This window comes from Trachinotus anak, unplaced genomic scaffold, assembly GCF_046630095.1.
Source record: "Trachinotus anak isolate AG129_WGS33_773 ecotype Australia unplaced genomic scaffold, CSIRO_AGI_Tana_v1 ptg000019l, whole genome shotgun sequence".
In the NCBI taxonomy this organism is placed as follows: domain Eukaryota; kingdom Metazoa; phylum Chordata; class Actinopteri; order Carangiformes; family Carangidae; genus Trachinotus; species Trachinotus anak.
Window position 1 is genome coordinate 16,071,968 of NW_027273870.1, and position 15,533 is coordinate 16,087,500.

General features: G+C 41.0%; 1 protein-coding gene across 2 annotated transcripts in view; it reads right to left on the bottom strand.

The window, feature by feature from the left end:
• Positions 1 to 9,432: 9,432 nt before the first annotated feature.
• Positions 9,433 to 15,533, bottom strand: part of pax5 (paired box 5) — a 55,631-nt gene continuing 49,530 nt past the window's right edge. For both annotated transcript variants that reach the window (XM_071504514.1, XM_071504513.1), the window contains exons 10-11: positions 14,931 to 15,017; positions 9,433 to 13,139 (exon numbers count right to left, since the gene is read on the bottom strand). In XM_071504514.1, the coding sequence (XP_071360615.1) occupies positions 13,057 to 13,139; positions 14,931 to 15,017 (170 nt within the window). In that variant the 3' untranslated portion in view covers positions 9,433 to 13,056. The remainder of the gene's footprint in view (positions 13,140 to 14,930; positions 15,018 to 15,533) is intronic.

Here is a 15,533-nt window from a genome sequence, read left to right on the forward strand (position 1 = left end):
TCACGCATATCAATCGAGCAGAAGCCACTGATGAGCCAATTTTGGAACAATGACATTAATAAGAAGTGGACAGACTCTTCGTAGAGTCTGTCCACTTCTGGGATGGGGTGCTAATGCTAACTTACCCAGTTCTTCTCCTGCTGACAAACCAGCTGCTGCCAGACCCTTAAATATCATTTTCTGGGTTGCAGGAGGAAACTAGACAATGTGTCACATGACTGTGATTTTCACAGTTATTAAAGGCAAAGCATTGCATTGTAGGCTTTTTTTTTTTTAAGCCAAAAGTATTTTTGTAACTAGCCTAACTCTATTGTAGGAAGTTTTTAGGGCATCACAGAGTGCATGATAAAACGTAAATGTGGTGCACTAAGTAGCAAACTGGGAGTGATTTTCAACCTCATTTAGGTCACGAGGACGCGCACTAATCAGTGCTTTTTTCACCCCACAGCCAATTTAAACAAAATCTATGTAAAACAACAGCAAATGTCAACAATGAAAGGTGTCATCAGAGGTCTGTAAACTAAATCACAAGACAAAGACTATAATAAGAGAAATGATCTAAGAAAAATGAAGCAAAGTAAGTGTGATCCTGCCCACACTCTTTGATCTAGATAGTCTCTAGACACACAGTCCAAAAGCACCACAGTAACACCAATAGCAACAATCAATCACGGATGCATATATTAGCAAACACCAGTGCATTTAAAGTGTCACTGAAACCTTGTGTGCAAAATAGTTAGGCAACTAAAGTATTAAAGGACTAACAGAATAATCAGCAAGAGGGAGGGAGGAGGGACATGTGTAACATGAGCCCAGCAGTGAGAGGTTTCTCTGGAGGAGAGGGAGGAAGTGTTTTTGCGAGGGTCAGTCCTGTTTGTACGTCTCTGCTGTCAAAGCCTCTCCTGCAGCAGCAGACGAGGTTAAGACTTAAGAGGCCGGCCCCTCTCACACTGCCTCTCCCTCAGCACTGACAGCTCGTACACACGCACACACACACGTAGACAGTAGTACTCCAACATGCATTGTCTTAAACTACGCACTTTACCCCAGTCCTCCTACCTCCTTTTTAACCTATCTGCCCTTCCTCTCTATCTCCCCTCCTCTTCTTCTTCTTCTTCTCTCCCCTTGCTTCAATTTGTTTTATTGTTTCTCTCTCTCTCTCTCTCTCTCTCTCTCTCTCTCTCTCTCTCTCTCTCTCTCTCTAATTGGTCTCCACTAGGTTAGCTTAGACAGGCCTATTCATCATAAAACTATCCTCAGAGACAAACCCTCAGGGAGCGAGGGGGAGATAGACGGAGTCAGACGGGAGGGCGAGAGGGTCTGCCGCTTGTCAACCTGCTCCTCTCCTCTTTTTTTTCCCCTCCTTTCTCCCTTTTCTTCCTTCCTCATCTCTCTGCTCAGTTTATAGATGTCAGTTTTGCAGAGGGAAGAGGTGGGTGAGGGAGGTAAGGAGGGGGGAGGGAATGTAGACACATTAGTTAGGCTATTAGTTCAACAAGCTGCTTCCATGCCTGTCAGTGGTCTGACCTACACACACACGCGCACACACACACACACACACACACGTCTGACATTTGTTACATGTAGTATCTGTGTGAGAGAGCGATTGTGAGTGACGAGCTGAGGAGGGGGAAAAAAAACTTTACATGGAACTAACATGTCTCGTCATTCCTGGTGTCCGGGGGCCCTTAATGAGTGAAACACAGCACATAAGCACTCTGTACAAGTATCGCTCATCTTTACCACTGTCACTCTGCAATGCATCTCTGTGACTCCTCTGTGTGTGTGTGTGTGTGTGTGTGTGTGTGTGTGTGTGTGTGTGTGTGTGTGTGTGTGTGTGTGTGTGTGTGTGAGTGTGAGTGTGAGTGTGAGTGTGTGAGAACATGGACACTGCTGTAAAGGGCAATGAGAAGCATGTAAAGGCTCATTCTGTGAGGTCCAAACGTCTTCTGTGATAAGGTCAAACCACATTTTTTTCAGAACGTCAGAGAGTTTCTCCTCTTTTGATTAGCCAACAGACAGCCCAGCAGAGGACTGGCATACTTCATTCCGTCTCAGTGAATGATTTTTTTTTTTTTTTTTTTAAGATTTGCTTGAGATGCACAGTGATAAAACCAAATGATTAGAGGTGATGATAGAAGCAGGTGGCACTGACAGGTGTGAGGTTCCTTTACAACAATGGCTCCTGACTTTTATGGCCTCTGACCCCTTAAAATGAAGCAAAAGCAGGGCGTCAAGATGTCAAATCCTCTAATAATTCACAAACAAAAAGCACAGTTTAGAAAAAAAGTCTAAAACAATAACATAATTATGATCCCCAGATTAATCTCAAAACAATAAGAAACAGCACTTTGTAATGGGGTCCACCATTGTGAAGTATAATTCCGATTTTTCATAACTTGCACCTCATTTTGACTGTCAGTTCTGTCAGTTGCGAAGAAAATATTGTACTCACCAAAATAATCGTTGAGATCTTGGAAAAAAGTGACATTGCTGCAGTGAAGTCAGACAGTCTAGCCAGATATTTAATTCCTCACTGCACAAAACTGTGTACACACACAACTATGCTGAGAGTGTAGGAGGTCCGGAGACTGAGAAGGATGTTTAAAACAGTTTGGGTGGTCATTTTACTGTCGTTTTCTCTTACAAGGAAGCGCAGCTTTCCTGGGGGTTTGTTTAGAACCTAGAACTACATCCATAGTGAACAATTCCACACCTCACTGTTTATTATGCAGCATTTAGAGCCAATGCAGCTTTAAGAAAGTGATGGTATGGAGCCTGGGGTGGTAGATGGGTGTGTAGCATGTTTGACTTTTGTGCAGGAGTTTGTGTTGTGGACCTGCAATTAACATTCACCTTCTCACAAACCACAACCACAATCTTCCTCTGAGCTTCGTCATACTGTAGTTTACACGCACAGTTATTGTAGAAGAATTTCAAAATATTAAAATTGGACCATAATCTGAAACAAACAATGCTGATGTTCCTTTTCTGGTGATAGAGTTGTTAAAACCTGTATGATCATACGACTGCTTGTGTTTTCTTATCATGTCTGACTTCTTTTTTACCACTTAAATCTTTATTCATTCTTTAAAAATTAAAAACATCAAACAACATAGAGCAAACAGTGCTTGGGAGGTACATTTGCTACATTCATATAGCCTTGTTGATGTCTGTTGACATTTGATTCTTGACATTTGACTCCTGTACACTGTTTTTTCTCAATTTTTTTTTGTCCAGTTGTGCTTTTTGTTGTCTCAATATGTGTGTCAGTTTTTCCACTGGGAAAATGTCTTCAGTGATTGTCAGCCATTGGTCATTTGTTCTCATTTCCTCATAATAGCTTTTTTTACTTGCTATTTATAGATTTTATTACCAGATATCTGTCAGTTCCTGTTACAAGATAAAGTACTTGCAACTTCATAGAGATCTTATAACCATTGTAACAGAAAAAATACGAGTGCTCTACATCGAATGATCCACGCTCTCTCAAACATCTCTGCCGTCGGTTTAACTGCTTACTAAGTTTTCCCCGGAGAATTCCCTCCATGTCAGTGAATTGGTGCAGGTGTGACGGATCTTCCACATTTTGTTAATCACCTTCTGTAACTTCCATATTTAGCTTCTCCTCCCATCTGACTTTTTTTTTTTTTTTTTTTTTTAGTCAGTGTCACCATGTTCCCAGATCCCAGCAATGAAGTTGATGAACACGGTATTATTGTAACTAATAGGAATGATCAAACCCAAGTTGTAATGAACTAGAGGAGTGCTTTGAATAAATGAATAGAAAACAGTAAATAATACCCAGTATTTAAATGTCGGCTGCACACCTTCAGTAATGTTTCTTCACTCAAACACAACATATGAACGCAGGATAAATGCACTTGGAGAGAAACAGTAAAGGGTGGAAAGAGTGGAGACGCACACACAGCAGCAGTCATGGATATGTATTAGCACTCTCCCTGCTCCATCCTTTTCCTCTGTATGTTGTGTCAGCTCTTCTTTTCCTTCTCCTGTTTGATTCAAAGGCCCTGCTCTCACCATCTCTTCTTCTCATCCCCCTCCCTCTCCTGTATGAGCCCCTCTTCACTAATCAGCCGAGGACCAATTATACTCAGTTGGCCCCACACGTCCTCCCTACAGGGGCTCTGAAGGGCCAAAATATACCAATGCTGACTGACGTTAATTTGCATGACTTCTTGGCCTCCATAAGTACCACTGTTGTCTGTCTTCTACTCTTGTATAGGGAGCCAGAGGAGCTGGGAGAGGAGGGGATGAGGAGGAGAAGTAGAACGTGTCAGTACCTAGCCATGTTATGTAATCTGGAGCAAGAGTAGGAGAGTAAAGAGGGCAGAAGGTGTCGCGCTGCTTTCTAACTAACTAAACACTGTCAAACCTTTATCTTTGGAGCAGACATTGATCTGACAGGTGGTACATGAGCACTGCATCTGTCAGACAAGCATTTCAAACATTTCATTCAGACAGTCAGCATTTGGGAAAATTTCTTTAGTCTTTTGAGAAATGATGGTTTGTTTTATGATAGTTGGTAACCAGGATTTAAAGAGTAATCCAGCCTTTCAGTGGGACCTCACTTCACAAAACTAAATCAGATTAGATATATCGAATCTGAACTGTGCCTGTATTGTTTTATTTTTATTTTTTTATTTGTTGTTAACCTACACACAGTGTGGTTTTGACACTGATTTTTGTCCATGTTTTTCCGTTTTTCATAAAATATATGCCTAAATCTAAAGTCCATGTTGTCATTACTTGTATCATATCCAATGCCTGTACCCCTGAATGCCTCAGATTGTTTTTAGCAATTTGATTAATTCCAACTTTGTTTGGTGATGTGCTCCATGTAAGCACAACACAAACTGAAGAGGTGGCTCCTTCTTTTCTACCTTTATCTTGACACCTTTAGTACTCAGTGGCCCTGTGTCAAAATTTTTTTTTAATATCCTCAATATTTTAGTTGACAGTGTCAGAGACGGATTAAAAAAGAATGGTCAGAACCAAAGTAGAAGGGCCAAAGCTATCCGACTGTATTAGTCATGCTCTAAAAACACTAGATCCTACAATTCCCACAATTCAACTCTGTCATGTCACTAAACAGTCACAAATTTCAACCTTCATGCCCTCCACCAGACCTACAGAAAAAGACTAGCATGTAAAATCAGTGCAATGCTCCTTGAAACAAAGTCATTTTTAGACAACACCTACAGAAGTATGAAGCATACAGGGATATTGACTGGAGGTGGGTTTGGGGAGTGTGTATGTGTGTGAAATTGCCAATCAGGGGTCCACAACTAATTTTTGCCCTAACGCCTTCTAGTGAGTTCATCCAGTCCTGATAGCTGGAATAACACAGTAATGGTTACCTTTTAGTTAAGTGCTTATCTTTTGTCATATGGTGCATTCTTACAGTAGCTTACAGGGTTGCTTTTAGTTGGCACGGAACCAAAATGGGCCTGGACGCGCACACACATGCCCACACACAAAAACACACTATATCCATTCTGGTGTCTTGGGCAGGCACCCAAGCTGTGGACAGCCCAGCCTATGTCTCAAGCTGGGTGTGTGCTGTTTTCTGTGTGTGTGGCGTGTTGTCGCCATGTCATGGCTTGTGTCCTATTATCACCCCTCTCCCCATACCTCCTCCTCCTCCTTCCTTCCACACACACACACACACACCTCTGCCCCCTCCTGGACTCGGCCAGCAGCCAAGACTGCAGCACTGGGACACTCCATGCACTCAGATTGTTGGGGTGAGGTGAGGGAGGGGGTTCAGCCGTGTCCCTCCCTTTGCCCCCAGACAGATGCCCCAAGATGAGATTTGCATCCCCAGGATGGAAGCACAGCTGTGGGGTCACACTGAGACACAAACAACCTCCAGCTCTGGAAGTCTGCGACAGTCCAGACTGAGGTTGGATGTCGAGGAATGTGACATTTACACCAGCAGTAATTATGTGTGTGTATTGTTTGTATGCACGTTGATGTCCATTAAAAATGCGTGTAAATGTGCAGCCAAACATTGACACAGAACCTTTATTTTCCAAAAAATTATTTTTTATTCTGAAGGACCAATAAAATTATGGCAAATATTTACAAATAATTACTTCTTAGCTTCACATTACAGGTACATAAATTGAATAATTCACCAAGAACAGTCACTCAGGTGGACGGATGGACAGGTACACAGACTGAGTATGAAGAGATGCATCAAGCAAACTGCAATTTAATATTTCACAGTAAACTTAAACCCAGGAAATAAAATAACAATATTATTAATGAGAAATATAAAAAAATAAGCATAATATCAAATTCACCATTTATTTCCAGTTTTCTGAACAAAATTGGTCACAATTCAGGAACAAAAAACAAAAAAAATCAAGGAGAGAAATCAAATGATATGATATCTTTGGCAAATTCGCACTGCAGTAAAATACATTCAAATATTAAGACAACACACAACACACAAAGAGAAAAAACACCAAGTTTTTGTTTGCAACTACTAGAAAATTGAATAAAAAACATACACATTTTCTTAAAGAAGCATTTCTTTTACTTTTTTTAAATCCTCCCCTCCAGAATATTTGAAGGCATTTCTTATCTTCATTTTGTGTTTGTATCTGTAAGTCTTTTCTGCTATTTTATATGTTTTTTGTACAAGAATCTATCATTTAAAACAGGCATCACAGGCTTTGGTGAATGTTACAGATATGTTTTCTTTTTGTCGCATTTGAATTTGAAGAATAGAGCAAGATGAATCATTTAAACCTAATTTTGTCTTTGCTTTCGAGTGTATTTCTTTCTGTCATTTGCTTGTTCATATTTTTATTAATTTTTTTTTATACCAAAACGTCACAGATATAAATATCTCTTGAACACCCCAGATAGGAAGCCATGGACACAAAAAAACTCCAGATTGTTACACGAAAGGCCACAGTAAGGTGAAAAATCATGTAATTTTTTTTTTTTTTTTTTTTTTTTTTTTTTGATTGAAACATCTGCTTAAAAAGCACAGTCAATTTTTGTAGGCTGAGTCGTGTGTATTTCTCCTCTTCCACAGTTGAATAATATTAAGATGTACAGAACATAGTAACACTTCAGTATGAGATCTGTCCAGAGCCTAGTTATATCAGCAAGCATGAAACAGATTGTGCCACTAATTGCTGTCAAGATGTGATGCTGAAATCCCCTCAGGTTTTACAAAGGCAGTAGCCATCTTCATGGATTCATATTGAGATACAGTCAGGCGGTGCACACTTGGTGAGAAATCGTAATAAAGAAAAAAACTGATTTGCATTTATTTCAGTTTCCTATTTGACTTGGAGCTGGGATAAAAATTTCAGGATGCAATTGTATTTTCATGGACAGTAAACTGTGGCAGTGCTGGAAATAAAACGTCTTAGTTTGATCTGAAACTAACTTGTGTATCTTTGTGTTTTAAAGGCTCTTTAGCCCCATGAAGAGAAAACACAGTGTGAGACGTGATCTCACAGAATACTGTTGGCCAAATAAAGATACTGGCAGCAAAATTGCCATTGAAATGACCTCGCTTTGGCACAAAACACCATGCTTCATTCCTATGCAGAATTTCTGACAGGACAGTGAGCATCACGTCTGAATAGTCAAAGAGAAAAGTAAGAGGAAAAAAGGATTAATAGGGCTTTCTGAAGAAAGAGGGAGGACTTTTTGAGGAAGGTCACGGGCTTGAAATCAACAGAATAGTTTTAATATTCCTAATCCTGGTGGTGTGGCAGAGCTACAGGACGGGAGGAGAGGAGAGAGGGGGGAAGACGATTGCATGAGATATGATGAGATTAGGGCTGAGGGAGGGGGAGAAAAAAGCTGGGATGAGCTTCTGATGGCACAGCAGGTTTGGCCTCCCCTGGGGAACACAGGGGCATGAGAGGAGGGGCGATCACCAGTCTGCAAAGGACAAAGGGAGGGAGAGTGTGTGTCTGTACTTATATTTATGTGTGCGTGTGGCCTCTGCCTGCCATGCTTCCTACAGTACCACCCACAATGACAGTCCCCCCTCATCGCCGCAGTCAATGTCACGGCTGCCAATCGAAACGACTGCGGGCCAATGAAAAGCCATGCTCTCCCCATGCGAATCAGTTAGGTCAAAGCAATGGCAAGGCAAGCTGTGTCACTATGAGATGCATAGTTAACAAATAATCCTGTTAATGTATCTCTGGATTCTTGGCTACACTGGAGAACAGGCGTCGAAGTTTGTCCTGTTGGGTGTCGCAGCCTCTCGTGAGCAGACACAGGAGGATCGACCGGAGTCATCTCCTCAAGGAGAACGACTTTCAATCAATATTTCCTCATGTTTACAGTAGTGTGTGTGTGTGTGTGTGTGTGTGTGTTTGTGGAAAAGGGATGTAATTCATTTATAAGACGCTCTGGTTAATTAGAAAAAAAAAAGCAATATTGATGAACAGACTTGAAAAATGTCTGTTGGTCTTTTTGTATATTTTGTGCCTTTTTTTCAGTGTTCACTCCTTGTCAAGCCACTGGGGTCCTGTGTAACCCTGATCCAGGGCTGTGTACCATGTATTGCAGTCCTGTATGGATGCCAAACTGAATTTGGATATTTCAAACACAGACGTTCACATTAAGATTTGATACTGGTCAATACGTAAAATATGAACTCTACTCTGGGACTTTTAAAGCTGTGAAAAAAACAGCGATGAGTACCTGTAAAATAACAAGACTGTGGGTGTGTGGCGCTTCGAGGTTGTACTTGGATCCAGCAGTGGTTTGAGCCAAATGCTAACATTAGCATACTAACATGCTCACAGTGGCAATAGTAACATGCAACGTTTAAAAGCTATAACGTCTACTATGTTTGCCATTTGTTGTCAACAATCTAGGCTAAAAGTCAGGAGATCACCAAAGTGATAACAAATTGCAAAAAATTCCATGGTGATCCATTCAACAGCTGTGGAGCATTTTCACCTTGAACCAGCTGTGAACCTCATGGTGGTGCCAGAGGAAATCTACGGGAATGATCAAAGTCAGTTCAAATTCATTGTCTTGGGGCTATGAATGTTTGTACCAAATTTCATGGCAATAGGTTGTTTCAGTCCAAAATGGGGGATTGAGCAACTGACAGACCGACACAAGTATCCATCACACTGCCAGCGTGACTAGAAACGTATCAATTTATAATAAATTTAAAAACGTATAACTAAATTATTTATTCCAACAGAAATCAATCTCTTTTTCTTCATCGGTATAAGGCAGGATTCCTTCCTCGCTCGCTGACTGAAGCGCTCAGTGCTGCCACTGGTGGCTGGAAACTATGCTGCAGCAATACTAGCGATTAAAACTGAAATCTCACTTATACACCTTCAGGCTCAGTTGATGAGTGAGGAGGAGTCCTGCACCATCTTTGATTTTGTATGTCTTATACTGAGAAACCCTTCTTAGAATGAATTTTATGTTTTCGTTATTTTTCCGTTAGATGTTTTTTTTTTTTTTTTTTCAAAGCTGGTGGATGGCTAAGAATATTTAAAATCCGATGAGTTTGCATTTTCAACATTACAAATGTTATGACAGGATCTATAACTGAGATGTCCATGTGATAGGAGATACGCAGGACTGTGATGCATGGTGCACAGATCTAGAGCGGGTGTAGGTCCTGTTATCACAGCTGCAATGTTGCTGTTCATACAATGAAAATAATTGTCTGATGTTGGTATTGAAATAATTCTCTGCTAATTGTTTGCGGAAGGCTTCATATAATCTACAGCCCTGTCTTGCACGGGCAGATAGAGTGTTGTTTGAGGAATTGCGGGGGGGGGGGGGGGGGGCTGAATCTTGTTTTAGTGACTCGTGGTCAGTTGGGGTTGTTGACATATAAAACTAAAGGCACTGTCCTTGTTTTCAGCTGGTGTGGTTCAGGTTCAATAATGCCTCAGAAAGCTCAAGAGAGAAAGACAGAAATAAGGAAAGGCTCTTGCTGTGGTGCATGCCGGCAGCACAGCAGGTGAGCCATTATAAGAATCTTCTTTAGAGTTGTGTATGCACAACTTTTAAGGTCTACAAATGTAAAAGGATCCACTCTATCACTATTTCAAAACCCAGAAACAACAAAGATTGAGAAACTAACAGCTTTGTTCAGTGTTCATAGGTATATGTTTATATAGCTATATTTTATGTCTCACGCTGCAGATTTGGTGCCTCCAATCTGTTAGCTAGTAAAACTACACAGTAGCAATGAAGCGCTACGGTCAGCCACACATACCCAAAACAAACAAACAAACAAACAAACAAACAAACAAATGAAAGATATGTAAACACTTGCAGACGATGGCTAAAACAACACCACACACCTCTTAATTTTTTTATCATAAAGAAAGCTCCATCACTAAAATCTAAAGTCAAATGTGAATAATTGAAATTGCTATTGACATTGTGACTTCTCTTCTCTTTCACTGATTACTGTACAAAGCTTGTATGGACATAAGTGAGACAAGAAGCGACGTACAGGTTTAGGAAGATGTTGCCCTCTCACAAGATCAACATCGTGGGCCCTCAAACATTTGGGAGGGGTAAAACACTGATTTCAGATCAGTGCTGAAGGGCAAATCTGTCCTACTCTGTCTGTACATTGAGTGGGTAAGGCCTCGACCCTGGTGTCATGCATTGTCACAGTGCAGAACTGATGTAGGAGACAAACAAAAAAAAAAAAAAAAAAAAAAAGAAGAAAACAGTTTCACTTGTTTTTTTTCACAAAAGCGATGCTTTTATAGAAACAATTTCAGAATGTTTAACAGCACAAGGACAATCACTCAAGAAGGGGAGAAGAAGAAGTACTTCATGGTTTTAAAGGAAGTCAAAAAAGTAAAATGGTGCCTTTAAATGATGATTGAGTCTCTTTGTGCTTTTGTAGTTTGTCAGCCGATCCACTAGGGGGGGCCCATCTTTGGGGAGTTTAAAGAGAGAAATAGAAAGAGCGCAAGAGAGAGAGAGAAAGCGAGGGTGCCATTGCTTCCTAGCTCTTCTTTTGAATGTTCAGGAAGCAGATAAAAATGGCGTCTTATTAAATGGCACCTGTGTCAACTGATACCAGGCAACAAACTATAAACAAGAAAATTGCAATTGGATCACATTTATAAACAAAGACTTCTTTTCATATTGAAAGTTTTTAAGATTTCATATTTCACTGCATCGTCATCATCATCATCATCATCATCATCATCATCATCACTATTCTAGCACAACGGCGTGACACATATTATAAATCATTACAGGCATTCACTCTTATCACGGAGTGCAGCGCAGAAAAGCTTCTTAATATATTACTCTGTGTCTCCTCCCATATAAATAGCTCTTGATCAGGACTAAATCTTGGCTGGGGAGGTAGGATAGCACCTTCCTGTACAATAACACTCCCTGGTTGATTTGATTTTGGCCTGATGTGAACATGTTCATCACTGTTCTTTTAACAGTGGAGGGCTCAGATTTAATGCTGTACTTCACTCAAAGGCCTGTCCATTGGTCAGTGGCTTTCAAACCACTTCAGACGCAAGTGTGGATGTGAGGATACAGATTTCCCTGTTGGACAACTGCAAACACATTAGAATGTGGCCACAATCTATGAAACTGACACTTCGCTAAACCCCACCCTCAGTGTCAATTATACCATCATAGCTTCGCAACTGTAACTAAGCACAGCAGACCTGTCAAGCCTCGGATTTCTCCACATGTTGAAGTGATATGCATGGTGATGTAGTAAGAGCAATACTTTTAAAGAGTTTGAAGGATGTAGACTTCTAGTCTTTCTGAAATCAAAAACATAAAGTGTAATGTTTGATTAAATTGTGTTTAAACTGCAAATGTTAGCATGAGTGGTACGACCTACAGTAGTAACCTCATGTTACTTATAAGTCCAAGAAGCCCAAGATCATTAACCAACTACATTAGTTTGTGGGGTTACAGGTCACATTTAAAAAACCCATTCATGACCCCAACAGTGTGAAAGACAGTCCCGAATGCTATCAGAGCTAAAGATAAAGTGTGCAGCTCTGTCACTGGATTAAGGGAAGTTTTCAGTCTTGCAGCCTCAACCAACATAATCCACAATATAAATACATTTGACGAAGTCCTCATCCAAAGCAAAACATCCCGTTTGAAGACTTAAAAAGGTATATCCTAGCTTAATGTGCTTGCACGCTGCAGTTAATAGACTCTCCCTGCGAAATTAAGCAGCTAGAAATGACAAGCTGTTTTGTTTACTTCAGTCTAAAATCAATGACATTGTTTCAAATATAACAAAAAATGTATTATCATTATAAACCGCATATGTACCTAGTGAGAAAGCAAAGCTTGACAGGCGTATTAACAGTAATTAAGGCGGGTGGGGCTTAGCAACAATGAAACTGAACGCTCCCATTAAAAATGAGGGTATCCCATTTTTAAGCATTGTGATCCCAGGGGAAATGTGTTGAATCTGCAGCAAAGAGACTAGAATGATAATGATATGGGTGATTTTGGTCATTCAAAGTTATGAGAGTTGGATTGTCTTTACTTCTCCGTAGCATGGCATAGAAAATTGATTGAATGATGTCAGGTCATAAAAAGACTGTTTGAAAAAGTGATTTTGGTCTAATCAGCTCAAATAATTTCATCAAAAATATTCCCAACTTGAAAACACAACATTTTACCCAGAAGATCACAATACAGATTACGGTTTCAGTCACTGCTTCACACATAGTCCACTGACCTCTTGGATTTGTAGATGATTAAAAACAAGATAGGGATACCAAGCATTGATATATCATGGGAGGGTCCAAATTTACTTGCTTACAAATCGTCACCTGTGATCGCCACACTAATGTAATACCGATACAATTTGTCTGTGTTGCAGCCCAGCAGTGCATTTGTTGGCGTGTCAATCAAAGAAAATTCAAACTTCACTGACGTCAAATACTCATGCGTAGGCAGGCTTGTACTGAGCAGTGATGGTGCTATCCATCCTTCCTTCTATTCCTCCCTCGTCTCCTTCTCCTCATCCTCCTCTTCTCTCGGTAGGAGGGGTCAGTGGCGGTCGTAGGCGGAAGCTGTTGCAGTGGCTGCAGGCCCCGTCCCCCGTGATGTCGCACTGTAGTAGTACGGTGACCCTGGAAAAAAACACAGACACGTTTTCCATTCAGTTCGTTCAAATACTGTAAGGATCAACCAAAAAATAAATATAGTGCAGAATAGGAATGACTTTAGGTAAAAGATGGGTCCAGTTCATTACAACCTGGGTCTTTGTTTGTCTTGGGTTTTTGTAGTTGGTCTCATTTCTATTAGTTAACACTGTAGTGATCAAATTGACATGGTGAGCATTCATGACAAATCCAGCAGGTTAACCAGATTATTTAAACCTGCATTCATTAAATCAGGCCACATGAGGGCAGCACAACAGGCTGTAAAAACAATGTTGCCATCGGTTACCTGTATTTTCACCTCACTAAACTGGCATGGCAAACTTGTTAGCAAGTAATTGTCCATTGCCTGCAAATCCAGCAATAAGGAACCATTTGTTTGGAGTCTATATGAACAAAATCTTCAACTTTGGGATCAGGCAGGCGGTGTAGAGCGGGTTAATCAGACCCTTGTTGAAATGAGCTGCATGTGGAAAAGGGGCTGATGAAAGCAATGAGAGCGAACCAAAACAGTAAAGTCGTAGAATCTAAAACCAAAACAACAAACTCAAAGACACCAAGATGCTCCACAGAGCTGGGGAGAACTGAATCAGAATTGAATTATAATTCTCCGTTGGCTCATTGCTACAAGTGACAGCTGACTGTCATGTGGCTCTGCTCAGGTTTCTTTCCCACCTGAACTTCCGAAGCAATGTCAAGGCATTCACAGATCTCAGCAATTACCTTGGTGAGTGCAATTTTTTTTTTTTTATTACAGATAGGAATGATGTTTAAAATGACAAAAATAAGACCCAAGTTGTAATGAATCAGAATTATCCCTTAACTACGTGGGGCTACTGAAATACAGTGTAAATGTGGAATGAGCAGCTTCAATTTTCTGTCAAGATTATATTTTACTTTGAACGTGAGCAGTGAAAGGCAGGGGTGAGATGACATGAGCCGATGAAGCTAATGACAGAAAAAATTAGTCTCCCTTTCATGTACAACCAATAAAATGAGCTCAGTCTACTTCCTTACACGCTTCTCTTTCAATGTCGCCCTCCCCTCTCTCTCTCTCTCACACACACACACACACATTCACTCACACAAGATCTAAGTGACAGTCTAAGCTGACACACTGAGTACAGCTCTACTACTACTGATCCCTTGAGTCTATTCTCTCCTCAGGGAAGAGGTCAATTCAATACTGTAACCCCACAGACACACAGCAACCCACACTCACACACCTTAATACACACAGAAAAAACCTGCTTACACAGACAGACACACACACACACACCTGTCTCTGTCACTTCCATCAATCTGCCAAGCTGTGTGTTGACAGGTTATGTCTGTCCATAGTCCAGGTAATCTCAGGAGGCTCTTTGGGGAAGTGAGGCATTAAGCCGGCCTGACAAACTATTTAGTCTCACTCAAGACTTCAGACGCCCTCTCTCCCCTTTTGCCTCTTTATTTAACTCCCTTTTCTTTCATTTGTCACCTCTTCTCTCATCTTTCCCCACCTTTCCTTTGCATCACAGCCTCTCTATTCCCCTGCCATCAATCTTAAACCCTTCAGTGTCTCCCAATGTGCATCTTGTCCTCATATTATGTGTATGCTCGTCCGTTATCATAGTGAAGTCTTTCTCCTTCTCTGCTCCACCACCATCTGTCCTAATCTTTGTGCCTTCCTCTGAACATACACCTGAATCATTACCTACACTTTGAATTTGTCTCTACTCTTACATTTGCTCTCTCTCTCTGTCTTTTTTCTCCACCTACCTTGCATCTGTCCTGCCTGGCTGGTGAAGAGACTGGAGGAGCAGCCAATTTCCGTCCCCAGGAGAGACCCATAATCCTGCTGAAACACTGGGGACAGAGGGAAGGAGGGAAGGAAGGGAAAAGGAGACGTGAGGAGAGGAAAAGGTGGGGGCACACTACAGGTCAGCACAGCACTGACCCCTCTCACCTATTGACCTTTTACACCGCCATCCTTTGACCCTTTCACCTTTAAACATGACCCCTGAAATGGCTCCCTAGACATTGACTTTGACAGTGACTGTTTTGCCTCAGGGTTCATTTGTCCTGTTAATTTGTCCATTTTCTGCAATGGACTCGGTGCTGTAGTGAGTATTAATGGCTGTGCTAGGCAGAGACTCAAAATAAACCACTTTCTTGGGACTTGCTGACAATAGAAGAAATATAGTACGTCAGGGCTGAGCTGGAATAAAGATTTTAACATTAAAAAACTTTCAACCATCCATAACTGAAGGTGTGGCTGTAAGCTAAAGTGGCCTGCTGATCATTGTTGTCGCTGCTGACGGCAGCTTGAGACCGAGTGAGCAGCAACCTGATCTTCAATTGGTGATACCAAATTAATATTTG